The following is a 15,870-nucleotide window of genomic DNA, read 5'->3' as shown; positions in this document are numbered from 1 at the left end:
TGGGAAAAGCTATAAGTGACATCATGGCTGTGGGCCCAGTTCTGAGTGAGAAAGTGATAGCTGGCTTTGCTTGAAAAGACGCACAGGAGGGCAGGACATTAGCGCTAAAACATAGCATTTGCTTTAATCTCCTTGTGGCTACTTGCATAAGCGTTCTTCTGCAAGTCATATTGGTTAATAATGCTGTGTGCTATGTCAACCTCTTTCAGGTGGGCCATGTTCCTTTCATTGCATCATTCCTCCCTTAGAAAATGCCATGTGACCTAAACTCATCTGCTTTTGAAAATCTCTTTATATTTCTCGGCATATTATTTTGAGAGCACCTTCCAGTTCTTTTGCAAGGTACTCTTTTAAAATGTTATTAAAGCTAATCCCTTAATCATGTTTTCTTTTTTCTCGACAGGGGCTGTTAGTGGCTACAATCTTTTGCTATTTTAATGGAGAGGTAAGAGTAATCAACTTGTGGTCTAACTGTGTAACATAGCATTATTAAAAGATGGCATATAATCCAATTTGTTCATCAGTGCCTCCGCCGAACACATAAAAGACAATTAAAGCTTGGGCTTACCATATTTCAGATTGATGTGAAACCAGGGAACACTATCTTAACAGGGAATCAGTACAGATTCTCAGTAGTCTCAGTAGATAAATTGAGCTTTCTCACTAAAATGGCAATTTCAGTGTTCCAGGCTGTGGGTGGTTGCTTCTGCAAACCTCTTGGAGCAGTAAGCCGCCTTCTCATAGAAAATATGTTGCCTATATAAACAAAGATGGCATTTTGAGTTAAGCTTATCTCCCTTCCTGTAATGCGACTTCCATTTGTGTTTTAGTTGGCATTTGACAAGGTTGGCTTGTGATGGCTGAAGTGAGAACCAGGGGACGGCAAGGACTTTGCACTTAGAACAGGCTGAACCATATGAGGCAAGGGGATGAAAAGTAGTCAGTAAACAGTTATTGAAAATGTTCCTTATTTGACGTCTTGTTTATGTGAATCCTACTTAAAGATTAAGGGCCATTTTTGGGGGGCATGATGAAAATACCTGAGGAGAAAATTTCTTCCAGGGGCATATATGTTGATTAAGCAAAATTAAAGTAATCGATAGTGGTCCATCTATTTCAACTGTCATGCAGGTAAATCAGTCTGTTCTTTTTTTCATCCTGATCCTGCATTAAAACGCAAATCACTTTTTAAGGCATGCTACTAGCAAAAAACAACCCGCAAGAAGGACCATCTTTCTCTGACATCCAAAACCCCAAACATTTTTAGCTTACCACTGCAGGTGACAACTTGCTGGAAATCTACTCTGTGGAAAGTCCAATAGACGATGCTGAAAGAGATCCTTGATACCTACCCAGACCTGACTCTTCTTTCACTGTCATGCGTGTATGCCTTGTGCAATGGCTCCGCAGATAGGCCAGTATCTGTATCTCTGTTAGAAAAGGATACATTTTATTCAGCCAGCTAATGTCCGCAATATTTTGGAAAATCAGTTTCATCCTATAAATTGTGCTAACAGTTCACTTGCTTGGGTTGACACATCTTTTATAGTCCACTGTGTGCAACCTCAAGAAAATCAAAGATTTGATTGAGATGGGTGTTAGGTATTACATATTGCCCCATTCCACTAAATTCATAACACAATGAAGCCCAGAATGCACCCAGTTTCAGGAACCACCAAGTATCTATGTCTCTTCTCAAATAGGAGACATTCAGGGGTGTTTAGGGTTACTAAAATAGCATAGCTGGTAATATTACTGAAAATTTAAATTTCGGATTAGCTTACCATAAGCTTACATGTAAAACTTAAAACATGGTTGAGGTGAGGACATTCCGATCATTTTGCTTGTGGCTAGCAATTTACAAGTTACCTTGGGTCAACTTTCCCCAAGAAAATTGGTATGTGTGTATGTGGTATTTCTATGGTGCGCCCCTAGCCAAAAAAGAGCATTGTATGAGGTCAAAGGTAAGCATACAGTCAATGAGTGATAGGAGAGGCAGCTGGGCTCTAGGAGCAGTCATATTGAGCTACTGTATTGTGAAGTAGTGTTCTTTTCTTTAAAGAGGTGTATCATCACCTTTTTTATAAATTGAAGAAGAGTTGGGACAGTCCTGATGGATACTGGCGTGTTGTTTCACATCTTTGGTGCACAGATGGAAAAGACATGCTCCATTGTGTCTTTTCTTTTGTACATTTTAGTCTCCAATCTGATGATGTTCTGGCTCTGGGTGAGCCCAGAACCACTAGAGGCGGTCAGCCTGTTTGCAAGATATACAGGGGTGCTGGACATGATGGATTTGTAAATGAGGCAGCTGGTTTGGAAGATGGTGTGGGTTGGCAACTTGGGCTAATCGAGGTCCATCAGAATAATGAATAAGGCCCTAGATAAGATGTACAGAGGCATGCAGTAAGACCTTAAGGGGGCTGAGTCTGTGAGGTCGTGGAGCAGAGTGTTACTGCCATCCAGTTGCAAGAGTACGAGAGCTTGAAAAGTAGTTCTGAAGTCACTTTCTGGAACAAATAATGTCTCTTTCTTTAAAAGACAACACTGGTTACCATGTCATTTTTATGTTTTGGGGCATTGTGTTAACTGATTGATTGTCTGTAATTTTATTAAGTTGCTACTCAAGAATGGGTGGCCTGGTGCGGAACTGAAAGAAAGCAACACTGATAATGTCTTACTGCAAAAATGAGTGCAGAAACAAACAAGCATTTACAATGCAATGGTCTAGGCTTTGTTAAAGTCAGAGCTATTTGCATTGCAAATGGCATTTTCTTCATTTTTTTAATTTTAAAACATAAATAAATGGTATTTTCATTTACAATGGCAATAGGTGAACATTAGAGAGTGGTAGAGAGTATTATCGGACACAGAGCCAGCCACACACACACACCACCACACACACAGACAGAGCCACAGATACACACAGAGCCACACACACAGACACACACACAGAGCCAAACATACAGAGCCGCACACACACACAGACAGAGCCACACACAGAGGGAAAAGGAAGCAGGGAATCAGAGGCACAAAAACCGGATCACAAGCAGGGAACAAGAGGCACAAAAACCAGATCACAAGCAGGGAACCAGAGGCACAAAAACCAGATCACAAGCAGGCACAAAAACCAGATCACAAGCAGGGAACCAGAGGCACGAAAAACAAACAGTGAACAAAGGCACAAAACCGGATCACAAGCAGGGAACCAGAGGCACGAAAAACAAGCAGGGAACCAGAGGCACGAAAAACAAGCAGGGAACCAGAGGCACGAAAACAGGATCACAAGCAGGGAAGCAGAGGCACGAAAACCGGATCACAAGCAGGAAACCAGAGGCACGAAAAACAAGCAGGGAACAAAGTCACAAAAACCGGATCACAAGCAGGTTACAGAGGCAGGAAAAACAAGCAGGTTACAGAGGCACAAAAAACAAGCAGGTTACAGAGGCACGAAAAACAAACAGGGAACAAAGGCACAAAACTGGATCACAAGCGGGGAAACAGAGGCACGAAAAACGGATCACAAGCAGGTTACAGAGGCACGAAAAACGACCAGGTTACAGAGGCATGAAAAACAAACAGGGAAACAGAGGCACGAAAACCGGATCACAAGCAGGGAAACAGAGGCACAAAAACCGGATCACAAGCAGGGAAACAGAGGCACGAAAAACGGATCAAAAGCAGGGAAACAGAGACACGAAAAATGGATCACAAGCAGGGAAACAGGGGCACGAAAAACGGATCACAAGCAGGGAAACAGGGGCACAAAAAACTCATCAAAAGCAGGGAAACAGGGGCACGAAAAAAAAGCAGGGAAACAGGGGCACGAAAAACAAGCAGGGAACAGAGTCACGAAAAACAAGCAGGTTTCAGAGGCACAAAAAACAAGCAGGGAACAAAGGCACAAAAACCGGATCACAAGCAGGGAACAGAGGCACGAAAACCGGATAACAAGCAGGGAACAGAGGCATGAAAACCGGATCACAAGCAGTGAAACAGGGGCACGAAAAACCGGATCACAAGCAGGGAAACAGGGGCACGAAAAACTGATCACAAGCAGGAAACAGGGGCATGAAAAACTCCTCACAAGCAGGGAAACAGGGGCATGAAAAACGGATCACAAGCAGGGAAACAGGGGCACGAAAAATGGATCACAAGCAGGGAAGCAGGGGCACGAAAAACAAGCAGAGAACAGAGTCACGAAAAACAAGCAGGTTTCAGAGGCACAAAAAACAAGCAGGGAAAAAGGCACAAAAACCGGATCACAAGCAGGGAACAGAGGCACGAAAACCGGATAACAAGCAGGGAACAGAGGCACGAAAACCGGATCACAAGCAGGGAAACAGGGGCACGAAAAACCGGATCACAAGCAGGGAAAAAGAGGCACGAAAAACAGATCACAAGCAGGGAACAGAGGCATGAAAAATGGATCACAAGCAGGGAAACAGGGGCACGAAAAACAAGCAGGGAACAGAGTCACGAAAAACAAGCATGTTTCAGAGGCACAAAAAACAAGCAGGGAACAAAGGCACAAAACGGTATCACAAGCAGGGAAACAGAGGCACGAAAAACGGATCACAAGCAGGTTACAGAGGCACGAAAAACAAACAGGTTACAGAGGCATGATAAACAAACAGGGAAAAAAGCCACAAAAACTGGATCACAAGCAGGGAACAGAGGCACAAAAACCAGATGACAAGCAGGGAACAGAGGCACGAAAACCCGATCACAAGCAGGGAACAGAGGCACAAAAACCGGATCACAAGCAGGGAAGGGGCACCAGGTGCGGGTCGGATGGGGCAGGCCACGTAGAAGCAACATTAACATTGCACCCCAAAGTCTGTAGCGTATGCAAAGCTCCCGCTCCGGCCCCCACCTTACCTGAGTCCCTCTGCAGGCTGGAAGAGCTCTCGGCGGGCAGACTTGTTTTTCTCAGACGGCATGCGCGGCTGTTTCACCGCTGCCTCAGAGAGGTGAGCTCCGGAGTCCGAGGGGCCTAAGAGGTGCCCGGCAGTGGGTGCTGTGTCTGGTGGGAGGTACAGTGGGACCGGGGACGGCAGGCAGCAGAGCCGCGGATCCCGGCGCTGGGAAGGAGCAGAGCCGCGGGTCCTACGGCTGGGAGTAGGAGGAAGCTCATACCCGGCAGCCGAGATGGGAGGGAGCTCGGCAAAAACCTCGGAGCTGGGTTGGGAGGAAGGTCGGCTACGGGAAGGCTTAACAAGCGCCACCACGTTTATCCGAGGCGAAGCAGGAAAAAAGCACCGCCATTTTGCGTGTGTTTATTCCTCTCCTCTTCCTATTGGCTGGAATGTAAAATTCCAGCCAATGGGAAGAGGAGAGAAAGAACCTAAAAACACCCCCCCGAATCCGGGCTTGAACGGAGTGATGCCCCTCTCCTCCAATGGCTGGCCTCCATTTAGGAAGCCAGCAATGGAGAAGAGGGGCTGTTTGAAGCCCCCATACTGAAAAACAAAATTTCTCGCCAGTGAGACTGTGCAAGCGCAGCCTATGCAGGCCGAGACCTAAAAAGCTTTCAGATGTTTTCTAAAGCTCCGATAGGAAGGGAAAGATCAAAGTGATAAGGGAAGTTTATTCAAGAGTGCACTGATCATAAACTGAAAAGAATGGTCATCCAATCTGGCCTTAATAACTTGTGGTATTTTGAGATCTTGCGGAAGACTATCTCAGAGGACATCAAGGAGCATAGCTCAGAAACATGTCTAAAATATATTGCGGGCCTTTCTCAATCATGGCCTTTAAGAAAAAGTAGAGGGCCAGATGCACAAAGTACTGGTCGCAATGTGCAGCCAGTATTTTTGTGACCAGAGATTACATATCAAAAGCCCTTTTTGCATACACAAATGGCCCAATTCTGTGAATTAGACCTTTTGCAATTGCAAAAAGCCTTTGTAATCTGGCCAATATAGCTTTAGACATGCATCATTTGTTAATGGAGAAGCAGTGAAAAACCTTGAGATGATGATGAAATAAGCTCATATTTTGTAACTTTTAAAAAGGTGGGCAGGTGCACTTTGAAATACTCACTTCCACAGATTGTAGCCTGTGTAGTACAGTACTGACTGAGACAGTCAATGGTTGTAGACGAATCCAGCAGGATCAGAATTGCATTCTTAGAGAGTCTAAACAAAATCTGATTTCAGTGTAGAAACCAACACTGGTTCAGTATGTTACCCTTGTCTGAAACCAAGTTGATGACTGCCGTAAGCATTCAAATCTTTTAAATAGAAGGAAAGCTCCTTGTTAGTTTGTGCCTCCAAAATCTTTGCAGGTACTGAAGTAATTAAATTAGTTGATAGTTAGACATCACATGGTGGGGCAGAAACCATGCCTGCTAGCTTGCCCCAGACACTATTCCCAACTTAAGTAAGGCATTAAGCAATGTTGGTAGAACTTGAACAACAGCTAGGGCTGGATGTCTGAGGGATTATGCTGAACATCCCGATTTAATAGATATCTAAACCATTCAATACTTTTGGTTAGGGCCTCAGAAGAATCTAAAAGAGTATGTTGTTTAAAAGGCTGCCTCAATTTTCAATTGTATCCAAAATAATTGGATAAATCATTGCATAGTTGTTGTGATGGGGTACTTGTGTTTTGACAGCAGTCTGGATTAGTGAGGGACTTTAAGATGAGAAATGTTTCCTTGGGCTTATTGGCTCATTTATGTATTTGCAAATATAATATAATTCAGTCATCCTGACTAGTTTCCTATATAGTCCATCAAGAATTTTGCATAAATTGCCTTATCCACAGAAGCATACGTCCGTTTACGTTTGAGTTGTCTATTGTCACTCTTTTTCTTCCTCAAATCATCTGCAAATTAAGGACCCAAAGGCCGGGTTCAATTAGATATTTTGATTCTTAATGGAAGAGTAGAGAAAAATGTGGAGAAGACCAAAGCATTATATTCTTCAAGAGATACATTAATGTCTGTAGACGTAGAGGTAAGTATGTTGGCAGGTGTGACTAACAGTGACTCTAATGTAGAGGTAGAATTGAGATTATGCCCGGCTTTACTAGGATGAATATTAACATGCTGCTTAATGGTTGGCTTTGCCCGATCTATGTAAAAAATCGAAATCACTGCAAAATGATCGGTTCCTACTAATGGACTGGCTAAGCTCTTCGTAATCACTTGTTAAGGCCCAAAAAGATGATTCTAGGTGGGTTTTAGTTTCAAGTAGGTGCTGACATACAGGTCTGGATGAGGTGCAGGCAGTGTTTGATGCATTGGAAACCTTGAGCAGAGAGACTTTAAAGTTGTGTATTGTTGGTATATTCCTGAATGATGATGTTGTTATCTTTGAGTACAACCCCAATGGGCTCCGTTTATGGGTTGAAGATGACAGGGTACAGTATGGAACCATTGGGGACAACATAAGTGGTGGTGGAGATCTTTTGGAAACTAGGAACTGGTGTAGGTTGGAAAGGATGGAGGAGAATGAGTGAACAACATTGCTAGGGAATCCTTTTTGAGACTCTAGGGTGTGGATAATGGTGTTATTGTTGACTGTTATTAAGGCAGCTGAAGGTCCAGCACTATCAGGATGCAGGGGCCATCTTCTTCTATGTTCAGGAGATCTACAATGTGTAAGGTAGTGGTTTGTAAGTTCAGCATGATGGAAAGCCAGATTCATATTCATACTGGGTAATGGTTAGCATTGATGTAATATTAGAGTTGAGCGTAGGCTGCATTTTCTATGATCTCATGATAAAGGGTATGTAAGCGGAGGCTGGTAGTTCGATTGCATTTGCATGGATGTTCTTACAGTTTTCCAAAAAAGTGTTAAAATCATTTAGAAGGCTGTTGGCATCGTACATGGGGTTGGCAGGGCAAGAGATGAGGTCAAGCATTAGGTTGTCCATGGGATAGTTTTGAAGGATCTGAAGGTTTGGTCTTTTATACCAAGGTTTGGTCTTTCGTACTAATGTATAAATGTTTGACAAGCGCAACGTTTTTTCAAATTAAACTTCTAAATGGTAAGCTTGTTGTCTATGCTACACCATTCTTTTGTCTCTCTTATTGTCTCAAAGAGGAACACCATTATGAGATCTTTTTTGAGCTTAAGTAAATATTGCTACCTCAATTTTTACTACATAACCCAACGGTGATAGAACAAGCACTTAGTAAACCCACTGGGGCAGGAACATGCGTGCTAAATCTGTTTATTAAGTTTCTTTACCAGCTGGAAACTGAATACTGCTGAAAATTGGGAAATTGTAATGGTAGTTGCCCACTCATTGTCTTGATGATAAAATCCTTTTCCCACTGGGTTGCTTGATGGACCAGAATGAATATTGAAGGTGGACAGAGCGCTATGCCCATGACCATGGGATTCAGTTCTGTGTCTGGACTTTATGCGGTGGGGTGCATTCTCCTCAAGTCTGACTGTGCGGCTGCAGGCTGGCTAGTGATGGTGAACCAGTGTTAGGTCACCTTTACAAAATGAGGATCTGTGGTAGCAATTGATATAAGTGGCCCGTGGGGGACGAAACACAGCGAACTGTTGAGGTGGCATTCTGCTTGGCCCATGAAAAAAGTCTGGATGTACCTTGAAGCGGGGCTCATGGGAGTGAGGGTGAATCAGAGAGATCCCTTTTCTCCCTAACAACAGATCGGACCTCTGAGTGGAACAGATACAGATTCATGCAACTTGACTCTGCCATGCCTTTTTGGAGGGACTACATCTTTATGCTTGGTGGTTGTTTTTGGCTTATTATACATGACCCAATAGGTGTGTTCCTGAAAGCTGAGGTGTGAATTAGGTTTTGGGTTTCAGAATAGGGATATGCGGTCGGGGGCAAGAAGGGATTAATAGGGCTGGGTTCTATACAGCGGATGGTCCTCTTTTGTCTTACTACCTTCCCCTTACTTCTTTTTTTTGCTCTTCGTGGAAGCTGAGAAAATTGTATGCATTGTAATGCGCTGTGAGTTGTTTATATAGTATAATAGCTAAGGGTGCTATATTTTGGAGGTAATATCTATGTTCCAGTTACCTAGTGACGAAGGTCCTATAAATGCAGTATTGTCTTCTTGCCATGGTCAACATGAATAAAAAACAATTGAACCTAAAATTAAACGAGTCAAGTCAGGTAATGAAGAACTCAAATTTGATAAAAGATACCGTATTCAATAGGTTGTGTCCAAGGAATAAATGTTGCCAAACCACAGTATTTATTATTCACTTATTTCTAAAACACATTGCTCTTAAGGTACAGGGTGTCTTTGCACTAAACATGCAAGTACAGAAATCACAGAACCTGATCAGTAAAAAGCCTAATCAGTAGAAACTCTGATTTTCAATTGCCTGTCAATACCTAGATGATTTTCAGTAATTCTTAAATCATGTGTAAGGATATTGAATTCAATTAGTTTGCATTTCTGTATACAAAGGCATATTTAATTTATTTTTTGTTTTGGTAGGTACAGGCTATTTTGAAGAGACACTGGAATCAGTACAAAGTTCAATTTGGAAACAGCTTTGCACACTCAGATGGTCTACGTTCTGCCTCTTATACAGTGTCATCAATCAGTGAAGTTCAGACGTACATCTATACCCATGACTCTAACAATGAACAACTGAATGGTAAAAGTTGCCATGACATGGAAAATTTAAAATCTGATAAACTATATGCATGATAGAGTTTTAGGTTTCCTCTAACTTTTGTATACCTGAAAATACAGCGTGTCTTGTTTATTTGCAGACAGCACAAGATTTTAAATGAACTTTGCCTCTTCAGTTTCTACTGTGTAGACAAAGTCGGCATATATTTCGTATGAAGCAACATAATTATGTGTATGGAGGTGTTCACTATTATGTATTGTAGTTCACATTATTTGTCTGTGCTAACATATGTTAAGTCTATTTTTATCATATATAATTATAATGTAACATTTCATGTATATGTGTAAACTGCAGTTGTGATTGCTGGTTGCCAAATTTGTAACAGATTGATTAATCTAGTATTGAACTATTCACACTGAGTGTTATATGCTTTAACTTGACCAGTATCTTCATTGAGATTTCTAGAAACACTGGGCTAAATGACAAACTGCTCCGTGCTAATTTGCATTGGAGTTCAATATAGTATCTTATCGAATATTGCTGGTGTGTTCTTTAGCACTCTCTTTAATTTGTGCTGAAGGAAATTGAATAAAATAATTCAAATTCCACAGCCAGGCACTTTTACTTAGTGATGCCCCTTGTTTGTGATGGGTTCTGGTCTTGCCAAATGTGAGTTGTTGAGCTAGCGATGATTGAAATGGTTTGGTGATCTATCACTGCCAGGGCTGGTGGCATATATATAATAGTCAACAGAACCAAAAAATTTAATCTTGTCTTATAAATTAACTAAGGGTGAGGATAGGTTATCTGTGGTAATCGGGTATTGACTTAAGTGCCTGAAATATATCTAATATGTGTGCGCGTAAACAATTGTTCTAAAATTGCAACCATGCAATATGTATTTTCTTACACACAGTAAACCTAGCAGCAGCTTTGGAACCCTTAGCATTAATATTCCGAATTGTGCCACATATCATGCAAAGGGCTCAGGTGTGAGGAATGGAGGGTCGGATTTTACCCTTTAATTAAAGTCCTTAATTTCTTACCATGTGTATTTACATGCAACATAACAACAGGGATAAAAGCTATGTATTTTTATTTATATATGTATTTGTGCTATATTGGTGGCTATAAATGTGCCACATTTATCTGTATAAATTCCACATGCAGTGTATTTGTATCAGAAATAATCCAGTCAATGCTTGTTCCTTTTTGTTTAATTTTCAGTTTTAATTGCATTACTCTGGTGAATTTACCGTCTTACTTTTTATGGTGCGACAGGCAACATGTTTCATGTATGTAGCACCCATTCATAATTCATAAATAACCTACACCTTTTTCTGAGTCCGGTTTTATTCAAAGAATACCTAAAATTAGACTCTAGGTACCCTCAAAATGGTTCATGAAAATCCTCCTTAATTGTTACACTCCTCATCCTGCACAGATGGGGAGATAAATGCACTTACATTTACCCGCTTGACTTCTGGGGTACCTACGCATGCCAATGACAAATATTGTATCCAATGTTTGCCCTTGCTCTGGGTAAACATTGTAGCTTATGTCATTGAAATATCATAAAGAAGATCTGGGGACACTTTATAACGTATACAGATGAATAGCACAGCCACAGACAGAATTTACTTAGCACATGATAAAATAGAGACCTATCCAGTCCAAATTTATGACAGATGTGAATCTGGTGTGTACCTCATCTACTTCTCATCCTTCAGTGCTGCTTCAGCATTTTTTTTTTTCTACCTGAGCACTTTTTTCTAAGGCACCAATGGTCATCATCTTAGTTCTCAGAATGGTATCCTATATTGGGTTTCTGTGTTCTGTCCTTTTCTTCCCTTGTGCTTTTAAATTCCTGCTCATATGGGTCTCTGATGTCCATTCGTTGTAAAACCAGCCTCAAATACAGACGACTACTTCTTGACTGGATCGCAGGCCCAGAATAATCACCCACTTCCATTCAAATATAAAGTAGAAGTACTTTGTCCCATCACATATGTTACGAACCTATTTCCAAGCTGTCCCATCAATAAGTAAATGGGTCTACCTGGTGATACCCTACGTTGTTACTGTGTTGACTAGTCTTCAAAACTATTTTTAAATGTGAGTTGGACACCTTTCCTTCCACCCTACGAAAATATCAAGTTATTCTGTGTGCCTAGAACTAAAAGATCAGGATTTCTTGGCAATCTTGTCTGTCAAGCATTATTGCTTACTTTGCTTGGGACACATAAGTATTGAACTACAGGATTCCCAGGTAAATAACCCAAAATGTTTCGGATAGCATTCAACAGGATAGTGCGTAAAGTGTTTTAAAAATGATAATAATAATAAGATAAGTACTGTGCTCCTAAGTTTGACTCAGGAGCCTGCTGCCAAATGCTGTCTTGCTTGCACCTCATGCCTCTTTGTACCGCCACGCTACACTTCAAGCTTCTTTACCTGACTTTAGAAAGGTTTTTTTTCGTCACTTTTTACTCATTTTGTATCTTTTCCTACCTTTCTCTTCATTCTTTATCCTCCCATTTCTGCCCATATATTTTATTTGCGGTGGGTGAAATTCTGATGAAAAGGAGTTTTGGCTCCAAACATGAATGTCGATGTCCATCACCATACCCAGATGTTCAAGTTGAAGTCTGGATAGTATCATATAACTGTTTTTGCTTTGAGTTTGAATAGGTCATGAAGAGGCATTTTCAAAGTTGCCAGTTCTCAGATCTGCACAGAATTTTAAGAAACGTTTTTCTATAAAAATGCTTAATGGAGACATTAATTTCACCAGACCTTATATCACACCATTTTAATTTCTGGGCTACGACAAGTTTAGCCTCCTCATGTGTCTGGCATTACCATGAGTTGTAGGACTTCTGAAACCTACAAACAGAGTTACTGGAAAGCATCATATACTATATACCGTGAAAGTGATTATTATGGAGACAGAAGTTCACTTTCTCCATCTTTCGATCTGTCTCTTTTCCCTGTTATTTTTTTTAGTCAACTGGTGAGATTACCAGAAGATGGTACTTTACCTCTGGCCTCCACAACATGCCACTAAGCTGGCATCCTCCCAGTGAAATAAAATGCATTTAGGTGGTTTTACCATACAATAGTATCCTGCTCAAACTATGAGCTTGTGCAGTAAACTCGTTTTTAGGAAAAACGAGGAGTAAAAAAGAAAATATAGCTTAAACCATGCCAGAATTAATAGCCTAATTATTTAAAGTCGAATGTGATATTATTTCTAGCTAATCAATTTGTAAACATTTTTATTTTGTCTTAATTTAATTTATAACACACTTTTTAAATAGGAATTGAAAGGTAAATTAAATTAATAATTTAACCGCCCAGAATGCTAGAAATAACTAAGAAAATACTATGTGGAATTCATTTTTTTCCTTCTCCTCTTTTAAAACCAGAGCTGCAGGGACAGGAAGCAGAATAGGGGAGGCAAGACACAAAACATAGAATGGTCAAATGAAGATAAAGGTGAGGCTGGCGATGGGGATGAAGAACACTGAATAGGGAATGTGCTAGGCGGAGACAGTATAGGGCTCATGCATTTAGGAAGTGAACAGACTAGCAAAAGAATAAGCACAAAAAGTAAGGGCAGCAAAGTATGCAATACTTACTTTAAGCCAGTGGTTGCATGTGGGGCACACCAGCACTCATTTTAGGGGATCATCACATATTTTTCCTATCCAGAGCAAGAAAATCATACCTGCAAGAGTGAGTCAAAGAGGTAGGGAGTGTTTGGAGGTGAATGAAAGAGGCAAGAGGTGGACTTAAGACAACACAGCCTTGGTATTTGGCACCCTGAACTTCAATAGTGCCGGACGCAGGCTTCTGAGCAAATATGTCAGAATCCTGCTCTTATTCTTTTCCAGTTTAAGTACTGAAAGTACAGTGTTGTGTGCTTGAGGTGGGAAATAACTTAAAACCTTTACTTAGAAAATGTTATAGAGGGTATTGGCCAGGGTAGGAGGTTTGAGGAGTTTCTTATCTGGGGAAAACCACAAAGGGGAGAGAGAACTGACAATTACATGACTTTCGGCATGATTGCCATGTGTCCGCTTTAAATCGGAGAATGTAATCCTTAATGAAGATTTTAAGTACAGGATGTGCCAGCTTAGGTTTTATAATGTAGTGTTTTTGTCAACAATAAAGACCCCTTAACCCTTTGTATGCTGATGACGGAACCGCTCCGTCATCAGCTGCGGGTGCGCTGTGCTGATGACGGAGCGGTTCCGTCATGGCCCAGCCGCCGCGCCTGCGCGGCGCTGATTTCGCGCCTGCGCGGGCGTTCTAATGAGCGGGGCGGGTCATGACGGAACCGCTCCGTCACCAGCATAGCTCAACCGCGGCTGGTGACGGAGCGGCTCTGTCACCAGCATGTGGCCGCCGCGCGGCCGCCCCGCCCCTTTAGCGCTGCGGCGGAATAGCCGCCACAGCGAAGGGGTTAAAGTTTCAAGGTATGCACTTCTTTAAGCAAAAATCAATACAGAAACTCCATTTCCTTACTGTCTACTCAGAGTGTGTGTGACAATGCTTCAATGCCACATTAAAGGACTAGACATACTCTTCACCAAGGTAATGAAGGAAGGATTTGAATAATTCTAACTTACTAAATCACATATATGCAGACCACGAAGAGAGTCTCAAATGAAAATCAAATCATTAAGGGCCCATTCTCAACTTGTCTGTACACTTCTGGCTCCCAGAAAAAATTAGTTTTATGCTATTGTGTGTCCATTGATCTAGTTGGCAAAAGAGGTCCAACCGTTGATGCTGTTGGTGAAATTGCCATATTTAAGAAGATTAAAGCTTTTTCCACTTGGATCATTTGTCCAAACTACATGCAAAAAATAGAAATATGTGCAGGATAACCATTGCAAGTGCCTTTATCCTTGTTTCTTTCAAGCAAGTCTTTAAAGTAAATTTCCTTCTTGAGCATTGAGATATCAGTGATCCCTAATTACAGTTATAGTTTTCTTTTACAACATATTCTTCTACTTCTTTGAAGCTTCGGACTTCTCTTCCTGCTGTGCTTAGTTTCTGTCATGCTAATCATCAAAACTACTGTCATTATCCACATCTCTTTCACTGATGTGGCTCCATCTTCTGCAGACCTACCAAATGGAAAACTCCATTACAGCTTCATTTTATAGGTTGCCTCTCCACATCAGATTCTTATCACATGGTCATCCCTGTCTTCCTTATATCCAGGTTGGTCTGTCGGAGTTACTTCCTTGTGTCAATCGAGCCTTATCGAAATGATCCCCTACAGAAATTTTAATCTGCTTGCTGCCAAACGTTGTAGCACACAACACAAGCTAAGTAATTAGAAAAAAATGGCCACTAGACAAAACCTATGGACATGCCTTCTAGGAAAATTATCCACTTAATCAAAACCTATTCGTTCTGAATTCACATTACAATCCTCGCCACTGATGTTTTTATTTATGTCAGCATATGACATCACTGACAAAACAACCTAATGGTACCTGAAAACAGGAATCAACTGAAACATTTTTCTTTGTACACTTGAAAAGACCTTTTCTAGTAAAGCCTTTGAATGTATCTCACTGTACCTAGACTACCCTTTTAAAATACCACTTCACATGCTCATGTGACCCCCTAGAAGGCATACAGCATGTTAAAAGCTTTTGATATTATACCTTAATGTGTCCTATAGTGAATTTAACTGTCCAATTAATGTCGTCATTGCTGTATTTATATTTGATTTCTTTCTTCTGATGCAGATTGTTGCCATGTTTGAGTGTTTTTTCTTATAAACCTTCCCAATGTATTACTGTATGTAGACCTACATACACACATATATGTATGTATTGTTCAAATGTGACTTACTTTTGAAATGTATGACTAATATAACTTTTGAATTCACAACAACTAGTTTGTGTTTGAGGACTCCTTGCTTTGCATTTTCCAAGTGTATCCGTTTTTTTAGTTGATGTTTTCTTACAAATGCCTCTTTTTATCGAATCTGTATAAAGCTGATATATTACAGTAATTTGAAATAAAAATAAAAAGTAAAATCAAATAAATGTCTGTCAACTTACCGCATGATTTGTGTGAACAACATTGTTGTAGCACATGGTGAGACAGGTAAGTTATGTATCAGACACTAATCAGCTGGAGTTGTAAAGAAGTTAAAATTACTAAACTTTTAATAAAACTGCTTTATTAGCTCTGAATTGTGATGAGATCAGAGTTTTAGATAGTTACCGATATATTACATTGCTTTAAATATATC

At 40.8% G+C, this 15,870-nt stretch overlaps 1 protein-coding gene across 2 annotated transcripts in view; it reads left to right on the top strand.

Annotated features, from left to right (window-relative positions):
- The window catches only part of CALCRL (calcitonin receptor like receptor), a 276,761-nt gene extending 261,100 nt beyond the window's left edge, over positions 1–15,661 (top strand). For both annotated transcript variants that reach the window (XM_086955451.1, XM_086955450.1), the window contains exons 12-14: positions 404–445; positions 9,446–13,778; positions 14,062–15,661. In XM_086955451.1, the coding sequence (XP_086811577.1) occupies positions 404–445; positions 9,446–9,661 (258 nt within the window). In that variant the 3' untranslated portion in view covers positions 9,662–13,778; positions 14,062–15,661. The remainder of the gene's footprint in view (positions 1–403; positions 446–9,445; positions 13,779–14,061) is intronic.
- Positions 15,662–15,870: the final 209 nt, after the last annotated feature.

Source organism: Lissotriton vulgaris, chromosome 2_1 (genome assembly GCF_964263255.1).
Source record: "Lissotriton vulgaris chromosome 2_1, aLisVul1.2, whole genome shotgun sequence".
In the NCBI taxonomy this organism is placed as follows: Eukaryota; Metazoa; Chordata; class Amphibia; order Caudata; family Salamandridae; genus Lissotriton; species Lissotriton vulgaris.
This window is presented reverse-complemented; position numbering and strand designations above follow the sequence as displayed.